The 19,389-nt window shown below is 37.4% G+C and overlaps 4 protein-coding genes across 9 annotated transcripts in view; 2 read left to right on the forward strand and 2 right to left on the reverse strand.

Moving 5' to 3' along the window:
• Positions 1–99: 99 nt before the first annotated feature.
• Positions 100–4,800, forward strand: LOC126916959 (synaptic vesicle glycoprotein 2A-like). Its single transcript, XM_050723311.1, has 12 exons — positions 100–1,426; positions 1,529–1,585; positions 1,679–1,840; positions 1,917–2,079; positions 2,198–2,319; positions 2,411–2,649; positions 3,006–3,166; positions 3,230–3,404; positions 3,515–3,632; positions 3,877–4,036; positions 4,204–4,331; positions 4,410–4,800. The coding sequence occupies exons 1-12, from the start codon at positions 1,381–1,383 to the stop codon at positions 4,484–4,486; spliced, it is 1,608 nt and encodes a 535-aa protein (XP_050579268.1). The 5' UTR covers positions 100–1,380; the 3' UTR covers positions 4,487–4,800.
• Positions 4,801–6,355: 1,555 nt separating this feature from the next.
• LOC126916960 (uncharacterized) lies at positions 6,356–9,168 on the forward strand. Of its 4 annotated transcripts, none has more exons than XM_050723315.1 (7): positions 6,356–6,373; positions 6,827–6,862; positions 6,948–7,011; positions 7,103–7,200; positions 7,625–8,131; positions 8,356–8,590; positions 8,805–9,168. In XM_050723315.1, exons 4-7 carry the CDS (start codon positions 7,137–7,139, stop codon positions 9,046–9,048), a joined length of 1,050 nt encoding a protein of 349 aa, XP_050579272.1. In that variant the 5' UTR covers positions 6,356–6,373; positions 6,827–6,862; positions 6,948–7,011; positions 7,103–7,136; the 3' UTR covers positions 9,049–9,168. The 4 variants fall into 4 exon arrangements, with proteins under 4 accessions (XP_050579272.1, XP_050579273.1, XP_050579270.1 ...); XM_050723313.1 differs by lacking the exon at positions 6,356–6,373 and adding an exon at positions 6,407–6,740; XM_050723316.1 differs by lacking the exon at positions 6,356–6,373 and having other exon boundaries at positions 6,406–6,862; positions 7,082–7,200.
• A 3-nt stretch (positions 9,169–9,171) lies between these two features.
• Positions 9,172–12,847, reverse strand: LOC126916958 (frizzled-7-B). The gene is made up of 3 exons (XM_050723310.1): positions 11,823–12,847; positions 11,149–11,528; positions 9,172–11,066 (listed from the first exon to the last, which is right to left on the reverse strand). Exons 1-3 carry the CDS (start codon positions 12,620–12,622, stop codon positions 10,528–10,530), a joined length of 1,719 nt encoding a protein of 572 aa, XP_050579267.1. The 5' UTR covers positions 12,623–12,847; the 3' UTR covers positions 9,172–10,527.
• A 298-nt stretch (positions 12,848–13,145) lies between these two features.
• Positions 13,146–19,389, reverse strand: part of LOC126916147 (protein tramtrack, beta isoform) — a 45,645-nt gene continuing 39,401 nt past the window's right edge. For all 3 annotated transcript variants that reach the window (XM_050721630.1, XM_050721631.1, XM_050721629.1), the window contains exon 7: positions 13,146–18,694. In XM_050721630.1, coding sequence (XP_050577587.1) covers positions 18,542–18,694 — 153 coding nt within the window. In that variant the 3' untranslated portion in view covers positions 13,146–18,541. The remainder of the gene's footprint in view (positions 18,695–19,389) is intronic.

A 19,389-nucleotide genomic window follows, 5' to 3' on the forward strand; every position in this document is an offset into this window, starting at 1 on the left:
TAGCACGCTTATGCTATAGCACAACTGTGAATATCTCACATCAGGAATAATTTCGGCAATCACGATTACGTACGAAGAATTCTCGCGTGATGCGACGACATATAAATTCGAGGTCTCTGGCAAAACTTTGCGCAACGCAGACGCGACCAAATCGCATCAACGATGTACGCGTCGCTATTGAGCTAGTGAACAAACTGTCCTAATATAAAAATCACGATGTTTAAACAGACAAACGAGTAACCCCCTCGATCGAGCCAAGCGGTCCGTCGTTGCCAGTTCTTTCGCGAGACTTTCACATCTAATGAGAAAATCATAACTTGACGATAGATCGCAAGATTGACGTAGAACGTATATTCGAAACGACTGGCGTGCATTTGCAATGGTAATCGGAATAATCTCGAGGATCGAGTCGATCATGGGAGAGCAAGGCGAGAGAACTTGTTCGGCGTTCTTATTCTCGCGACTCAACGATCGATCGATTAGTCGAAAGAATCAAGATTCGATCGAGCGAACTAATTCTGTTTTCCCCGATTCCGTGTCGTCACACGCGTTTCCTTCGTGTCGGACTTTTTTTCGGGAAATGGTATCTTCTTACTTGATAACGTTGGAAGCACGCCGTCGTGTATTTGGAGAATAAGTTATTACTGGCACGTGCGGTTATCTTATCACAGAATATCATCGGATCGAAGGGTCGAAGATCGTCTTCGATCGATTCAGATCGGGAGGAGCGCTCGTCCCCAGTGCGACGCTCTCCCATTCCTTACCGTCGACGCTTGCTCTTACTTACGTCTAGCGTCACCATCACGGCTAAACTTAGTTTTTGTGCAAAAATCCGCGACGCGAATTCGCCAGTTAATCTCGTAAGCGTTACCGCTGCCGCCGCCTCTACCGTCAAACAGCCGTCGCTACTGCTGCAGTACGGTCATCATTATCATCGCGGATATCGTTATGGTCTATCGGCGATATCGGAGGACGATTTAACGCGACGCTAAACGAGGACTCGTCGACCGAGAGAGCGGACCATAACAATTGAATCGTTTGACCCGTTTTAATTGGCAAGTTACACCGTTGCGAACGGGATGCTCGCCAGTAAACGAAGCGCTTACTAGTTCAGAGTGCTGTGGATTCTATCGGAGGAGAGTCGTTGTACAGAGTTCGTTGGCTTTCGTGATATTCGTGCAAACGTTTACACACCTGACTGGAAGTTGTTCGATTCGACAATAAATCCATAAACGCGACGATCGAGCGTAAAAGTTGGATTGGTGGTTTTCGATTCGTCTAATTCGGCGAGATTCGGTTTGCGCGATTCTCGGTTCTCGGTTCCCGAGTCGCCACGACCTTCCGCCTTTTTTACTTTGGACGCGCAGTAAGATTGAAGAAATGGTGACGAATAGTGGAAGCAATGGGAAAATATCGACGATAACCGGTAAGGATTTTGACGGGATTCGGCTTATACAATCGTTTTTCGTGTTGCGCAACGCGTTGCTCTGCGTGTTCGCTCTTCCGACAAGCTTCTCGTGATTTTCAGTGAGAACCGATGACGCGGATGAGACAGGGGACGTCGACAAAGCTATATTGGCAACAGGTTAGAGGACTCGTGCCGATGGTCGCGACAGATTCGCGGCTCAAAATGTCTTTCACCCCAATATGTGTACCTTTCCTTCCCTCTCGTTCACAGGCTATGGTATATTCAACGTGATGCTGTTTCTCGCGGCTCTGCCAGTCGCGTGGACCGGCATCTTCGATACCACCACGACCGCCTTCATCATAGCTTCCGCCGAGTGCGATCTCAGGCTCACTTTCTTTGACAAAGGTGTTCTTTGCGGGTTCCCGTTCCTAGGTAATCTCGATCTCATTGGGAGCTACTTACCGTGATACTATTATACCATGATTCACGTGATCTCGAACGCACACAGGTATGGCGTTGACCAGTTTCCTCTGGGACCACATAACACCGCATGTCGGAATGAGAAATTTGTTCATCTTCGGCCTCCTAGTGGATTGCATTCTAAACTTACTCGCTACCGCTATCGATTCTTACTACGGGTTTCTGGTCATCAAATTCTTCAACGGTGTTCTGTGAGTATCATCACTGGTCAGTTCTACAATCCTGTGATATCCGATACTCGACACGTGTGCCGTGACACACGTGTGGCACATCGCTTCGGTACATTCACTCGAAGAGTACGAATTTCAGCGCGGGAGGACCGTTCTCGATGGTTGCCACGTATCTTTCTGAATTTCACTGCCCAAGATACAAGGCCAGTTTCACCAGATGGGGAAACCTCGCTATGAACGTAGCGATCATTATCCCAGCAGGTAAGCCATGCGTGTACTACATGTCCCGGGTTTCCTACTTCTTTCGTCCCATCTCGGTCCTGTCATCGATCAAACGACCGTTTCTTTTCAGTCCTCGCTTTTCTCATCACTCCTCTGCCGTTGACCATCAACGTGTTCAATCAACGATACACCGCTTGGCGGATTTACTTGTTGGTCTGCACGATTGTACCAGTTCTCGGTCTCGTAACAGCTAGCATGTTGCCTCAGAGTCCCAAGTTCCTCGTAGAGAACGGTAAACTCGACGAAGCTCTGAGGCTGCTTAAAAAAATGTACTCCATTAACAGAAGGAAACCAGCCGACACATTTCCGGTGAGATTCAAATCTTTCGAATCTTTCCCGTTTTACCTAATCGCGTCGCAAGAATTCGGATACGTACGCGAGATACGTCATTTCTCGTATTATAACATTTTTACGTTACTAAGTAGTATACTGCGTCTCACAAGCAGACCGTTTCTTCCTTCTTCGATGAATATCGTCTATCCTTTTCGAAGTTTCAAATATGGCATAATAATGTTTCTAATCGCTTAACCATAAAAATTGTACGATTTTAGAGGACTTTAGGGTTATAAGACGCAATGTAAAGATACAGTGCGGATACCTGGGTGATTATTTACTCTGGAATCTTAACCATTGCTTGCATCGTTGCTTCCTGTTTTCCATTTCAGATTAAAACGCTACTCGTATGGCCATCGTCGCAGGGCACCGTATTTAAAACGAATTCCGAAAAAATACGACTCGCCTATTACAACACAAAACTTTTATTCTCTTCTCCGTATCTGCGAGCCTTTATGTTTCTAAATTTTCTCCAATTCGGTAGCATGCTGGGGTAAGTTCTTCAGTTCCAAAATGAATGTTACGCAACCCTGATTCGACCGTCTATTAAGCGCAGATTTAACACGATGAGACTTTGGGTGCCGCATCTCTTCACCATTCTGAATAATTTCGACTACGAGAGGTGGACCGAGGACCGAGCGCCAACCATACGCGAAATGTTGGATCGTCGAATGTCGATTCCAGCCAGAGATTACTTAGACTATCCAGATTTCAACAACATTTGCATAACGGTGAGGAAGTGCGTGGCCAACGCTCGTGGCCAACAACCCGCGATCGTTTCCCAACACTGGAATCGTCAGAAATTCTTCTTAATTCTCTTTCTCTCGCATTTACTTTTCAGTGGAAAATCAAAGCGGTGGTATACCAAAATTCCTCCATTATCGCAGTCTCGGCAGTCGTGTTTTCGTTTCTCGCTGGCATGGTATACACTTCAAAGTTTAGAAAGAAAACAATAATGCGTAAGAACCGTTCTTTCGCTAATGATTGATTACTCGTTAGGCTATGGTTACGAATGTATGATAATAACGAATGAAACATCTGACAACGAACAACATATATTCGCTAGAATTTATACGCGTCCGATTGTTTTAACGTGTTCGTCAGAACGCATCCACCGTAACTATAGTCTAACTCGGACGTCGCAAATTTCCGCGATACAAGAGGACCCTGCGCTCGTCGGATGACCAATCGTTCCTGTTGTAGTTGCCGCTTTCTTTATATCGGTGATAAGCAGTTTTGGAATAAACTGGGCGCAATCAACTCCCTATATGCTGACACTGGCAGCCGCTATAATCGTGACGACAAGGATAACGGGTAATATCGTTACCGCCATGAACATCGACATTATTCCTATTCCATTAAGGTAATGCTTGTGTCGCAAATAACCAGACGAACGTGTATATCTTACTTATAACGTGATTCGTTTCTCTTTCCGTCTAAAGTCGCGAAACTTATGTTCGCCCGAACGCGTAAATACATACTACGGTTCGCGGCGTTCGATCACGAGTAACCAGCCGTTTTTTAATCCAGGTCCACCAGTTTGAACGTGCTCGTCACCGTTGGGAACATAGCAGCTGTTTTGGGAAATTTTATTTTCTCCGCATTATTGGACGTGGAGTGTTTGGTCGGGTTCATGGGAATGGGTTGTTTATTACTCGGTAAGTGAGTACGGGAATCGAAAGCAACGCTACATACATATGTCACTATTTTCTAACTCGCTCACTTTCTTTGTTTAGTCTGCTTTTGCCTGTCTTTCTTCCATCCAAAGCCTGTTAAGATGTTGGAGAAAAATCATTCTATGTCCAATGCGTAACCCGTTAGCGACCGGACGAAACTCGAAACGAAGTGAAACCAACTACATACAAATAACGCAGATTTCCGTAGCTTGTCAAGTTTGGCGTAATGTGGAAAAGAGCCACGCTGAAGAGAATGCTTTTGCTCTGTGTGCAACTGTGATACCTTTGCAATCCGTTTCGGAATTCCATTCGGAACCAGGGCAGATTGCATTTTTCTATCCACGTTTCACGTGCAAATCGAACAATTTTTATGTTACTTCTATCCGAGTATCGAATTACTGTAAATATAGTATTTTTCTAATTGGATTAAAAGGCATAGTTTTTAATTTCATGATTTCATTTCTCATTTCAAAATTCCTTAAACATCCAACCGTTGACGTTAACGTAAAAAACTTTCTCATACGTCATACCGACCAAATGTAATAACACGCTAAAGCGTAAGTAAATTAGCCTTTAGAAGATTGATTTCCGCAAAAGATGAAAAATCCATCGATGATTCATTTCGCGAAGCTTCAATGTGCAAAGTAAGACGGAATGCACACGAGCGACAATTTACCGTCCGATCCCGCTACGACCATATTTCTCTCTTTGTTTTCCTATTAGCAACTGCAAAGACATATTATCGCAGCGATGTCGCATGGTAAAACATCGTTCGTAGAGTTGCCGCGTAAACGAACGATCGTAACTTTTCTACTTTACAGCTTGATAAATATCACGAAAACAGCATCAAGGTGAAATCTAATTAACGTCGGATTAATGGAATGTCGATAATGCGATTATAACGATAAATGAAGCACATTATTGAAGTACGATGTATTGTTGCGCAAAGCAAGTCGTTTTATCGGAATCGAGAGTTACGTTCAACGGCGCTCCCAACTTTGCGCCAGTGTTAAATGTAAAAGCTAAAGCGTTTCAGTCCTCGCAACAAATTTCACAAGGACGTAGTTCAACGAAAACTATGGAAATAATAGTACGAGTGGAACGTCTTCTTGTATTAGAAGTAAAATTCCATAGAAGTTAGTTTTTTAACACATCGCTACGTCATTTTACACCATATGCACATTAGGAGTCATTTTATTCATTTGAAATCAAGATCCTACGCGTCCAGAATGCACACACCCATATTAGAATATGTATAGAAAATCAAGTTTCTATGATGTATGCAAGACAAATGCAAACATTATACATTTTTCAAACGTGTAACATTCTTTAAGACTGGTCGAGGAAATGACGATAATTAATGTACAAGCATAAACGATCGAAACATTAAAACGTGTCATTAGCGTCTTTGTTTAAACACATTTTAACAATATACATAAATATGTATATAAACTTCAGTATTGATACTAATCATCAAAATATTGATTGCTTCCAGGAATCTTATTACTTCCACAAACGTAGCAAATCAAGATATTTAACTGTGATACAGGCAAAATAAATACCACGTCCGGACAAGACTTTACGGTACATCCGATTGGATTTTGAAATAGGGACCTTGAAGATCATAACTTGAAACTAGTGAATTTAGAAATTATATTTAGTATCTCTAAGAAGTCTATTTATATGAACTCCATCTATTTATTTTGTAATCTTTCTTATCAAGGACCATTTGCAAACTATCCATTGATCACTGTATATCATTCAAAGTATTTTTGTGTCATAATTTTAGAAGCTCTAAAGTCCTCTTATCATTCTAATGTCATTCCCAACTTTATCGTCTCAGCATAGAATAATATTACAACAATGATAATTCCAATATTCACCGCTCTAAATAGTAGATGGCACAATGAAATCTCAAATATATTGTACGATCGGTATTTCAGGACATGCAATACAAAGTTCCATAAGGTGGTAAATCTGTTATATGTATATTTTGTATATCATTCTCCTGTCGTTGGTCAATGGTAATGATGGTGATAGTCTATTTTGTACGTTGCTCATAATTAAAACCGAATATCATAATAGTTATAAAAATGTTAAAAGTTGTAGTGTAAGAATTAATAGTTTAGTTTACATGATTTTAATTACGAATAACCAATGATGACAAATGATCAAAGTTCTTCTAATTACCAGTAATTAGTATTGATACCGAAAATTGTTTTCGGTTATCAATAAAAATTAACCACGACGATACTTTTTTTGTTTACTTTTAATAATTGTCAACTTTTATCAACATTACTGATAACACCTGATAATCAATACCTGTCAATGTCAATACCAACTCTGGTTTTAAACACATACACGAATGACAGAGGGCGTGCGGTGTGCTATGTACGCAGACGTAAAGTAGGAGTAGTAAGTAGCAAAAATGACTATTAGTTCATATATGCATCAATAGTTTATAACGTGTCTTTCAGTGTTATTATATATAGAGAGGGAGAAAGTATTAACCGGTTTGTATGACGTTTTTGCATTATTAAATTTTCTTAAGAGACCAATGAATATTCGAGAAATATATAATTGTGTGTTATATTGCAGAGCTAGAGAAATATAAACCCTGAATTAAGCAGTTAAGATTAAGCAGTTCCATCGAGATTGCATTGTAAGATTATCTTTTATATATTTCAACAGGCATATCTTTATACATTACTTTCTATGTCTATATAAAACAGTTTTGTATAATATATCAACAGGACCACTGCTTACAAGTGCTCTGAAGGTTTTAAGATGGCATTATCCCGCATCAGTAACTTCTATTTATCGACGAGTTTATCACAGGCTTCGCATACAGGTATGAAGTTTATGATTTACTTTTATGTACAAATTTATGTCTGTTACTACTATCTCTAAAAATTGAAATCAATTAAATTAAATAACATTTCGTATTATTATGAAGTGGCAGATTGAAACCGATGTCTCTATATTATTTTTATATCTTATACATTATTACTGTGATTATATTATACTGCAATCATACATTTCATCAGGAACAATAATAATGATAAACATCTTCACAATGACTGTTCCATTGTATCAGTTGCATAATAATTAACAACGAACTGAAGTTTGATGCGTGAAAACAGTTTAGTATATATAACGATAAAAATGATAAAAAAACAATATTTTAACAGATTTCTTACAATTTTTTTATTTCTTTTTTTTTTTCAGTACACTGTCATTTCTTATCTGATTTCTTTTGATGACAATTTTTTCAGCAAACACATCGTTAGGCAAAATACAGTGTACCCGGTTTGCAGCCGTTCATCAAAATCGCATGAAAAATCTTCACTTTACAAGTGTCCGTCAGTATCCCGATCCTCCTACTCTATCGCTTCCTACAAACGTCTCCGAAATATTTGCTAATGAGACCGGGCGATTTACACCTGAAAGGGCACGAGACATCGCTGCACCGATACTATTATATGGCAAGAGTGATTGTAGATCATCTTTTTCGCAACAATTATCAAAACCAACAGAGCGTTCAAATGGTTTGGAAAACTCCAGTGATACACATGTAGATTCATACGATTGTTTTGGAGCAGTTAGTTTGAATGGATCGATGCAAAGCAACGTCCCGAAACCATTTTGCTCGAATGGAAAATCAACGCATTTGAACATGCCAGGCGGTCAATGGGCTAGAGACGGAAAATACATCGCCGAGGATATGCAGAAATCTCATTATCGAAGCATTCGTTTACCTCAAGTAAAACTGAATAAAAGTAGTTAGTAAGAATACCACGAAGCCAAATTTTCTCAATGATTTTCCAAGATATTTTTTATTAGAATATTAATGGTCTAAATCAAAACTTCTGCATGTGGTGTAGGAATTACATAAAGAGAAAATATTTTTTACAAAATGTATTTTAGTAGTAAGCTTTTATCAATAATTATTATAAAATTCTTATTGACGAAGAAAATAATGTAAAAATTATAATCTGTTACTCAGGTCTAACAAACCATGTCACAGAAAATTCACTTTTTAAGCCAAAATATATTTACAATATGGGATATTCAACAAAAGCATCTGAACCACCAAAACAGCAGGTGGCTACACCTACACAGCGTGTATCCATGACGGATAAATATCTAACATTAGTAAAGGAGTATGGGATTACTATTTGCATATTTCATACAACAATTTCTCTGATATCTCTTGGTGCTTGTTATGTAGCAGTAGTTAGGTTCGTTTCTGCATAATCTACTTTTTTTACATATAAGCTTCTTTTGCGTTGACGCTTTTAAAAGTTTTAATTTTACAAAATGTTATTTGGTTTCTCCTCTAATAAAATATAAACATTAAGGTTATTCGAGAAATAAATATCGAAAAAATAGAATTTATATATTACTCGTATTTAAAATAATTTCATGCATTAATTATAGAAATATTGATTTCAGAGGTATAGATTTAATGCCTATCATTCTCTTTATATTCAACGTAGACGATGCGACAATAAGTGGTGTCATTGGTAATACGTCAACTTTCTTGGTTGCGTATGGTTTTCATAAACTCATGGCACCTCTTCGGTTTCCAATAACGGCAGGTGTAACACCATTTATTGTAAGATATTTAAGAAAAATAGGATTTCTTAAACCTCCAAAAAGTACACCAAAAAATACATCAAAAAATACGCAGCAATAATATTCTGTGATTGATTATAATAGTTATTTGCTTGATACTGTATGATTTGCACCTATCTATATTTTGTAATTAAATATTTATAAACCAAATTGATTAAATAAACTTACATACACATATAAATCATTTGTTTTTATGTATATATATTCAGATTTATTATATAAAGAATATAATAGTTGTAATTACTTTACACAACGTCATGTATATTTCATATATGATACTTTGCGCATCTACTATAAGTACGGCAGTTGTAGTTACAATATTTTTGCTAATAAGTTTTTCTTTTATTAATCGCCGTAAATACATGACATACACAAAAGCTCGGCAGTTTCAATGGACGAATTGATCAGTTATATTGGAACAATGATTGCGTCCGATACGCAAATCCTTACTGCGTTTTTTTTATTCAGCTCGCAGTTATCGAACCCTTCGAGATTTGATTACGCATAGGAAACATACGAAAATGCCAATCACTTGGCAAACATGTTTATGTACATAACTTCTGAAAAATATATTATAGTACATAGTAAAATTAACGTATATAAGTATATATACAATGCAATTAACCTAGAGTAATACACATCTTACAGTTTATGTAATTTTATATATTTCAAAGTTATGCTTGCCTCAATTGTTTTCTACAACGAGAAACTTTTTTTAAATGCAATAACAAAAAAGAAACATAAGAAGATCGTTAATAAAATTGTTCAATGTTAAGAGTAGAAAAGTTTTGAATATTTTTGTAGGTCTTAATTAAATATTGTAAAATGTTTCTCAAACTGTTTCTTTAAAATATAAAAGTTGTTCGCGAGTTTAGTAAGCGTAATTGTTTTCAATTTATTGATCAAACCTAAAAAGGGAAGTTTGAAGCTATAATAACACATAATAGTACCCATTGTTTTTTATGCATATTAAAACAGAATGCGTATTAAAACACTTATAAACATTGAACACATTTTCTTCAGAGCATTTATAAATGATTTAAATGATGAGCTATTGTGTTGTGATGAGTTATGAGTTCTATTAATGCAAACAGGAAGAATTTATTATTTAAAATATGATGCAAAAATCATCTAATAATACTTGTAAACTAAGCAATGATTAGTTCTAACATTTTATACAGACCTTATGCAACTCTCATAAAAATACAATAGAAAGATTCACAAATATCTTAAAGAAGCATACAATCATCTCGATAAAAAAATATTTTGGCACAGTACATTTGTATAATTTTTGTTACTCTTTATAATGCACTGATAAGATACAAAAATAATATAAAAATGCATATTTCATCGAATGCATCATTCGGATCTCTTCATACTAAATCAAATTTAGTAACATTACATTATATAAATTGAATAATTTCAGATGCAACAAAATGTATATTTTTCCACTTTAATTTGATTATGTATTATTTGAGCGTGGTATTCAATTAGAAAGGCAAAAGTTTTCCATTTTTGTTGCATAAAACTAGTCAAGTCTTTAAACGTACGCCTCAGCACGACGTCCTTGTATGTGATTGAAAAATTGTCGCCAACTAGTCAATGTTTTACTTGACCACACCCAAAAGCTACTTGTTATACCAACAATCATAGCCATTAAATATTTTATCATGAAAACCTCAAATTCTGGCCGCCTCCCGACATCGCGGGTACGCTCTCCAACTGGGCACGGCATCGAATATAAAGATTGTGGTCCAGGCCTTGAACACATCTCCATGTTCCAAGTCAGCATCCACTGATCAAAATATGCTTGCTCATAAAATAAGCAAGCAATGACAATCAATGCAGGAACTATGTATAACACAGAAAATATGCCAATACGTATCATCAATTTTTCTAGTTTGTCAGTCTTTGTACCATCGTGCTTCATAACAGTACGTATACGGAAAAGAGAAACAAATCCAGCCAATAAGAAGGCAGTCCCAAGGATTAGATAAACGCATAATGGTGCCAAAACAAACCCACGTAGAGCCTCGACATTCCAGAGGCCCACATAACAAACACCAGACAATATATCTCCTATAAAAATAAAGTAATGCATTCATAATAAGTAAATGAATTATATTAAAAATAATTTCTTCTTATGTTTTAGATTATTTACCTTCCACCTTTCCCAATGCTAGGATAGTAACTGTTTTTATTGCTGGAGCAGCCCAAGCTGCTAAATGAAAATACTGTGAATTAGCTTCTATTGCTTCGTGGCCCCATTTTAATCCAGCAGCTAGGAACCACGTCAATGTTAAGATGACCCACCAGATACTGGATGCCATCCCAAAAAAGTAAAGCACCATGAAAAGTACTGTACACAATTCATGCTTGGTACCTTGGGATATTGTTGATGCCATTTGAATTCTCATATCTAAAGGAGGTGGAAAAGGCTCTCTGCAGGCAATAGAATTGCCAGCTGCCCAACCAATCACATATGCCAATGCTACCATAAGGTAACATACTGATAAAAAAATGATTGGCCTTTCGGGATACCTACACATAAATGTAATATGCATAATATAATATAACATTATTACATATTTTAACTAATATATTCAAGGAAAGTTATACATGTGTATATCATGTTAATACGAGAATTTTATATTTTTGTATTGTAATAAAATTTACTATAATATATATCTCATAAAGACATACCACATAATACAAACAACCATGTATAGGCAATAATTTATATTCATAATTGCAAGTTATGAATTAAAAGACTGTTGCTTTTAACTAATGACTTTAATTAAATAATCTATTATAAATAAATATGAATACAATTACCTGAACCTATCTGTGTCAATGAGAAACGTCAAGAAAGTGAAAAAACAAGAAGCTGCACAAATGGAGGCCCAAGTGCCAACCCAGATCCTTGAAAAACGTCGTTCCCTTTCGGTGAAAAACATTCCATCACAAGGAGCGCCGCAATTAAGCTCAACTTTGTCGCCGACCTTCAGCGAGTAACCAAGTTCATGCGGGACCTTGAACTGCATTGGACAAACAAAACCAAAATCCCTGGCACCGAGCATAAATCCGCTACCGTACGGTTTTGGTCCTCCGGTCCAGGACGGTTGAAATTCAGGTACAGGCATAAGCGGTGGTGTATAAACCGGTGGCGAGGGTTCAGGCGGTGTGGTCTCGTTGTGACCCACGCACAATTCAGGACCGCCGTTTTCGGGTAACTTAGAACAATCGAGATTGTCCGGCCACGCGAAGCCGAAACTGTTCATCAATCGTTCACACCCTGCTCGTGCACTCTCGCATAGCGATCTACACGGAGGTATTGCTCTGTCAATGATAGTGCATACAGGCGCGTACACCGTGCACAAGAAGAAACGAAGATCAGGGCTGCACTTCATCTTGACCAAGGGTGCAAATTGATGAACTTCTTGGCCAGCATCTTCTTGCTTTTGATGGTTCATTAGATTTGGCATAATCGTTTCATTGTACGGAATATTCATGCATAGGTTGATCGTAATCGGTTCACATCTTCCGTGATGCGCCAACGGATCTTTCGCATGAAAAGCATTGACACCGAATACGGCCACTGAAAGAACATAGATCGTCGCGTAACACGGAATCATTGCTGCGTATCGTTGGTCGGCCGCCACTTCCGAGATCAATCGTCACGCGAAGTAGCTTTCGAAAATACGCGAATGCACCACGCCTTTGGACATCACCAACGAATCGTGCGAGACATAATAATACTGAATGGTAGGAGCAGGAAAACGAGCGTACCTAGTACCTAGTGATGATGATGGACGCGACCGCAGTACTGTAAACAGAACACGGTGAATACGTTCTGATAGCAAGGAAACTTATCCGAAATTTATGAACGATACTACCGCCATCTGTGTAAGATATGCCCAAACACTACGCATTCTTCAAATTAGCAGAACATCCGAAAAATCTCTTTCTATACCTTTAAAGGTAAAATAATAGTTTTTAAAGTATAAATTATGCGTAATATATCTATATGTAAATAAATATAAATCTAATCTAAATCTAAACAAAAAAAGTAAAAATAATCAGCAAATAATTATACTTTAGTTAATATTACAATGTTTTTATTAAAGGTAGAGGTTACATAAATGAGAAGACTCGATGTCAATCGATTCATTTTGATTTTATTTCTTTCCCGACATACAATGCACAATACGTTCGATTTCGTTAGTTGTAATGTTCATTCATCGCAGATGATTAGCGTTGTCGTAAGTACTATGGTTGTCATTGTTATATTTTCTGTTTTAATTATATAGTACATACGTACTCGTGGAATTCGTGCACTTTTAGACGGGGTCGCACCTTCGGGCGGTCATCATCACTGCATACTGTAATGGTAGTTTTTCGAGTCTATACGAATTACCCGAAATACGATTCACAAACGGCCTCGTTATCGTAAACAAATAAATAATTTATCTCCTCGGAATATTCTCAACTTGAATCGTCACATTAGACATAGGAGGTCAGCCTTACGATCTTACGATTAGTAACACTTAAGATTCAATACGGAAGATTGCAATATGTCGAGGAAGCCACCTTTTCGTCTTCTTGCAATTTCAACGGTATTAATGACCATTCTGTGGCATAAAACGAAGGAGAAGCTTGTTATTAAAGAAAACACGATCTGACGGAACGATCGAATGAACTCCGCCTGTTTTTGCCTGTCGCACCTACTGATCCTTCCGATCGAAATCAACGTTCCTTTTTCTAACACGCATTCCTATTAAGAAGAAAAAGGTCACTTTGGTTACCACTTACACTCTGCTCGAGGGAACCAACTACAAATCATTTATACACAAATACCTATTGATTATAATATACATATACATATACATATCTGTATTAATGCCACGATACATCGCGTATAAAACAACATAATAACGAGGAAGACGATTGATAATAATAGGTTTGAAATTTTTATAGCGAGGGTAGACAAGAAAAGTAAAATTATTTAGTGAAGTGCATAAAACTGGTTTGCGTAATATCATATACACATATCTATATTAAATGCTATACCCTTTCAAATTTTATTACCGAAGTTAATTCTCAAATGGATCGTATACGTTCGTTGGACCTATTATTCTTCTTTTCTTTTGGAATACATATATGTATAGAACAGCTGTACAAGCGGGAAGATCTAAAGATCTTTGGGCGGCTTAAAACGTTATGATTGGCACAAAATACGAGATGCTTCGCAAAGTGTACCGTGAGACATCTACGAGCATCACTTTCCTCTGAACTCCGAATGATTTATTTGTATTTCTCACTCGCAATGGGACGCACTAAGATTATGAGACAAACGTTCATTAAATTATGGCACGACCTGCGCGCTTTTTATCTTAAGACGTCCCAGAAACGTGAAATCACTGTTATTACTGCTGTAATGCTTTAAGTCTTTCTTCTCGAGTACCCGCAAATATATATTAACTTTTACGCCTTGTATATTACCTAGCTGATCCATTAACTCGTTAAAGGTTATGATTAATTAAACACTCGTAACAAATTATAAGAGTTTGGTAGATCAGTTAGGGATAGGTAATTATATTCAAATAAACGTTTTCTTTAAAACACATCCAGTAATATACCTACTTAGAAGTATACGAATGTATTATCCTGAATCTGAAAAGAAGACGAAAAGTGGCTCGTGCCTCGTGTTTTTACCTCGACAGAAGTCGATTATCCTCTGCTCGCACATAATCACGTCGTAGTGTGCACGCAAGTCTCATTATGCACATATAGGATTAGAATTGTGATATACGGTCAGAGATTCGCTGGCAAATACGCGCCTGTACATAATTACGTGCAAAATCCGCGCGCAATGCAGAAGAGAGTTGCCTCTTTCGTGATTAGCCCTTTGGAGGTTATGTTATACATGTGAAGCATATATGCCATTGATCTTGGATTTTTGGCGTGGCTAGATAAATTTACATTTCTTCTCCAAAGAGTTAAGCCTGTTCGCTCGCTCCGAAAAAACATAATTGATGCAATCGTCTTTGTAATAAAATTGCGTGTATAATTAATACACGTTTCTTGATTAGCACCGAACTTAACTACTAGTCAGTTTACGTACGTGTTTATGTGTCCACGCACGGTCTACTCTAAAATGTAATCGTGTGTTTAAAACTTCGAGTGAAATGCAATTCATTCTTCTGCCGTTGCGCCGTATAACACGCAACAAGTAAATAGAGATTAAAATACTTTCGAGACATTCGAAAAAATGGACAGACTTTCTTGGAATATTCAGCAAGATTAATATATATAATGCTCTTGCGTAAATTATCGCCAGTGCGCATTATAATATATTTATTCGTACTTCGTGTACGTGTAGATATATTTTCATCTATCTATCATTCTATCTACCGTTCTTCTAGCGACACTAGTCCGTGCCCAACTAACCTGTCCGAGTGTGTCAGGTGCGTGTATATCGCATCGCGTAATTTTGTACACGATGAAAAACGAATTACATACAGGAATAATGTATCCGTAAAATATTTCTATTTACAATCAATAATTTTATGATTCTCCAAATATGAATATCAAGTGTTAATTTATAACTAGATTTTATAATCAAACTTTAAGCCAATGTTAGGCTTAAGATTTATGCTCTTGTTCGCATAATTTTATAGTTTAGGCAATATATTCAAGATGGATAAGAAATAAAATCTTTATGTAAACATACTTGTTATATACTATGGATCAAATTTTAAGTAGATAATTGTTGTAAATTAAGATAAAGAGAAAGATTCTTTGTATGACCCAAGGTGGCCTGGCAACTATTGTCACCTAATACTTGTATAATTGTAGAAGCTAAAGAAAAATTTGATTAACAAATATTTCCTATAACGATACACATCTTTCTTTGTTTGTATTAAACAATGTATTTTGCATGTGTGTGCGAAATATATGTTGAAAAATCTTTAGACGAATATAAAGAAGTTTGAATGTGGTCATTGAAGGCCATTTTAAATCCTTTTAGTGTAGATATAATGAACTTGTTAGTGTTTGCATTCATCTAAAGAGCCTTTACCATATTATATAACACATCATTTTATCCGAAGAACTAACAGTGACCTTCGTATCTTGATACTGTCGCTATAAAGAAATTTTTATCGCTATATACGATGTTCTCCACTATCGTTTCAGCAATAAAGTTTTATGGTGGCAGCAGTAACTAGGCCACTCTTTGAATCGTGCCTTCAGCAGATTAATTCAAAATTCTCAAATCTCTCAAAACTAATAAAAATCTTTCATGATTAATATTTATCTATATTCGAAAGTCTCTTAGATTTGAAATTTATGGCAATTTTCTGAAAAATAATTTAAAAGCTACTTGTGGCTCTTGTAAAAGGATTTAGTACTTCCCAAGGAAAGATGATTTATAGTTACCTCGAGTGATTTAAGCACGGAAACTTGCGCCGAAATAATGAGAAATTATACGCGATAAAATTTCGTATTGAGCACGCTATAAAACATAGTTTTGAAGATCAGTACATTTTTTTTGGAAATGTACATTCAATTTTATTCCCGGATAGTAGCTTCGTGAACGTCATTCGCGGTAATCTATACGTATCAATACCCGTATACCGATATAATTTCTATGAATTTCACGCGTGACGTTCACGCACGCAGCGTCCGTTTGTGTGTCCGTTTCACGGAAAAAAGTACTCACTTGGTTACGCGGATCACGATATAACACGCGATACCTGCACACGTCGAATGTAACAAAATGAGTAACGAATGAAACCGAAGGAATTTTGTAGTACAGTTGCACTTTTGAGCAAACGATCGCTCTCATCGCGTATCGTAGTGAACATTTCGCATATTTTTTTTATACGCAACGAGATATATCGTACGCCTGGGAAGATATATATATTTGGCACTGGATTCCCGTCGACAGAGCTTCTCAGGCTCAAATCGCAATTCATCTCGCGTTAATTAATTACGATCGCGCTGACCTTATATTAGTAATGTCGATCTTTTCTTCAAAGAATAAATATCTTTATCGTTTAAAACTGTTAGTATAAAAGGTAAAGGATTATTCAATTTCTGTCCCATTTAATTTCAGGGTCTCCTTATTCGTTTTCCAATTGTTTGTCTCGCCTCAGAAAATTAAACTGTTCTGAGACACGCCCTAACGATAAGTATAAAACTATTCAAGAATTTGAACAAAAATAAAAAATTCCAACAACCGGCATTACTAAGACAGGATCGAACAAAGCGATAAACACTGTCGCAACAATGAGCGACGCAAAATACCGTTTTTCTTTGCTACATACCGGATATACTTTCGCGTTTTTGTTCGCGTATCGCTGCGATTAAGATCCGCGGAACCCATCGAGATCAAAGGAACGATATGGAGCAACGATCGAGAATTTTAACGAGGAGAACAGCGTATACGCTCCGTTCATTCCGCTTATCGGACTCAGCAGCCATGGACGCGACTTCCAGGCCCCGTGTTTCAATAGTTTCGAATCGCGCGTACGAACCGGCAAATACGTTTTGTTATTGTGTATCAACGCGCGGTCGTCTAGGATATGAAAAAAATATACGCGGCCGCGCGTGTATTATGACTAGATAGCTTTGTAGTCCTCGTTTCGGCGATCGAAGATCATCATTATCGATCCTGTCATTCCTGCCAACGCCCGTCTCTCCATCACCGTTGAAACGCGTATCCGCCGTTACGCTGCATGTATGCATGCAACAGAACATAGATCGATCGTACGACGATTTCGTGAGACAACAACCTGACTTGAATGTCGTCAAGCCAGAATATCGATAAATACGGACGATGACTGACAAGTAACATCCTCGTTTTGGCGTTTCTGAACGAAAGGCAATAGAAATTTGTACGCATTTTGTGTATTATGCTACACTGAATTGCATACGACGATAAAGTTTGGATTACCGAATTTAAGGAATCAATTCTTAAGTGGGTGGATACACTTCGTTAATAAAAGCATATAAAGTATAAAACTAAAAATACAAAATATTTTCTGCATCTGATAAAATTAAAGTATGGATTTAAAAACGCGTGATTTTATTTTACTCAAAGTAAAATTTCATCTAAAATACTCGTTTTAAAGTATGAAAAATATTTTTATTCTGAGGGAGAAATTTATCTTAGCTGTGTATAAATTTCACAGATGAGGAGATTACTTCTATCAGTGACCTCTCGTACAAATCGATAGATTACATCCTATCGTCGCAGTGAAAATCGATTTGCGGTATTCTTTTTACATAACGATTGAGCATAGAACGCCGACGTAAACACCTGTACAAACTAATCCTAATTTGATCTTAGTAGCATCCCTAAACACGAGTGTCTTAATCGCTTAATTAAAGTACAGAGTTGGCTTATGACCGGCTAAAACACGCGGAGAGATCGAACGTGGGTAGGGAACGATCTGCGATCGATGCTCTTCGAGCCGTATCACGAAGAAGACATCGTACGACGATGATATGGCACAATATTTCCCTTTATCCGTCTCTTTATCCATTCCTTAGCTGTTCATCACGGTGGATCGCCTGGAGTAGCCTCGTCTTGTTACCGTTTCACCCTGAGCTTCGCACTCCTTCTTCACCCGATCGATTATGTCTGCCACCAGCTTCTCTTCCTTTTCCCTCTGTTGCTCCCAATCTGGTCCTTTTCCGACCTGTTGGGGCACGTTTCACAATTTTTGCCCTTACTCTTTCGACCGTAATCCGATTGATCGAACGAAGAACTCGCGAGCGAAACAAGCAGACAGGCAAACACGCGCAAACCGGAGTGTCATATCGAAAGCTTTTCTTCCATCGTTTTCGCATGCTTGGTGCTTTTGATCGGCTACTGACAGATATCTAACTCTACTTACTATACATACAGGGCTTTCTCAGATGTGGTCCTCGCCAATTTCAAAAAAATTTTGTGGCTTGACAGTATTTAAAATACTTTCTCATCCTCCTATTCTCCAAATCGTCTAGATCATCATCCTCGACATAATTTGGTCATTGTAAAATTATTTGGATGGAGGAAATATAAATTGTATCATACTAAATTTCACTGGAATTGACGAAAACTGATATCTGAATTAGCCTTAATAAATACACAGGCAAACTGTAGTTTTTTTTTTTTTTGGAATGCAAGTCCATTGCGATGAAGAAAAGTCATATTAAGGATGCAACTTTGTTAACGTGCATTACTTTGGATCATTGCGTGATCGATAATAGATTCGTGTTTTGTGAGCGTACCATATTGGAAGCTGGTATGATGTTCCGTACCAATATTAAATCGTTATCAAATCATTTCTTTATATAAAACGCGTTTTCTAATAATTAGATGCGGCAAGCAGGGTACGAGGAGTATGGCTAG

The sequence above is a fragment of the Bombus affinis genome, chromosome 5, assembly GCF_024516045.1.
Source record: "Bombus affinis isolate iyBomAffi1 chromosome 5, iyBomAffi1.2, whole genome shotgun sequence".
In the NCBI taxonomy this organism is placed as follows: domain Eukaryota; kingdom Metazoa; phylum Arthropoda; class Insecta; order Hymenoptera; family Apidae; genus Bombus; species Bombus affinis.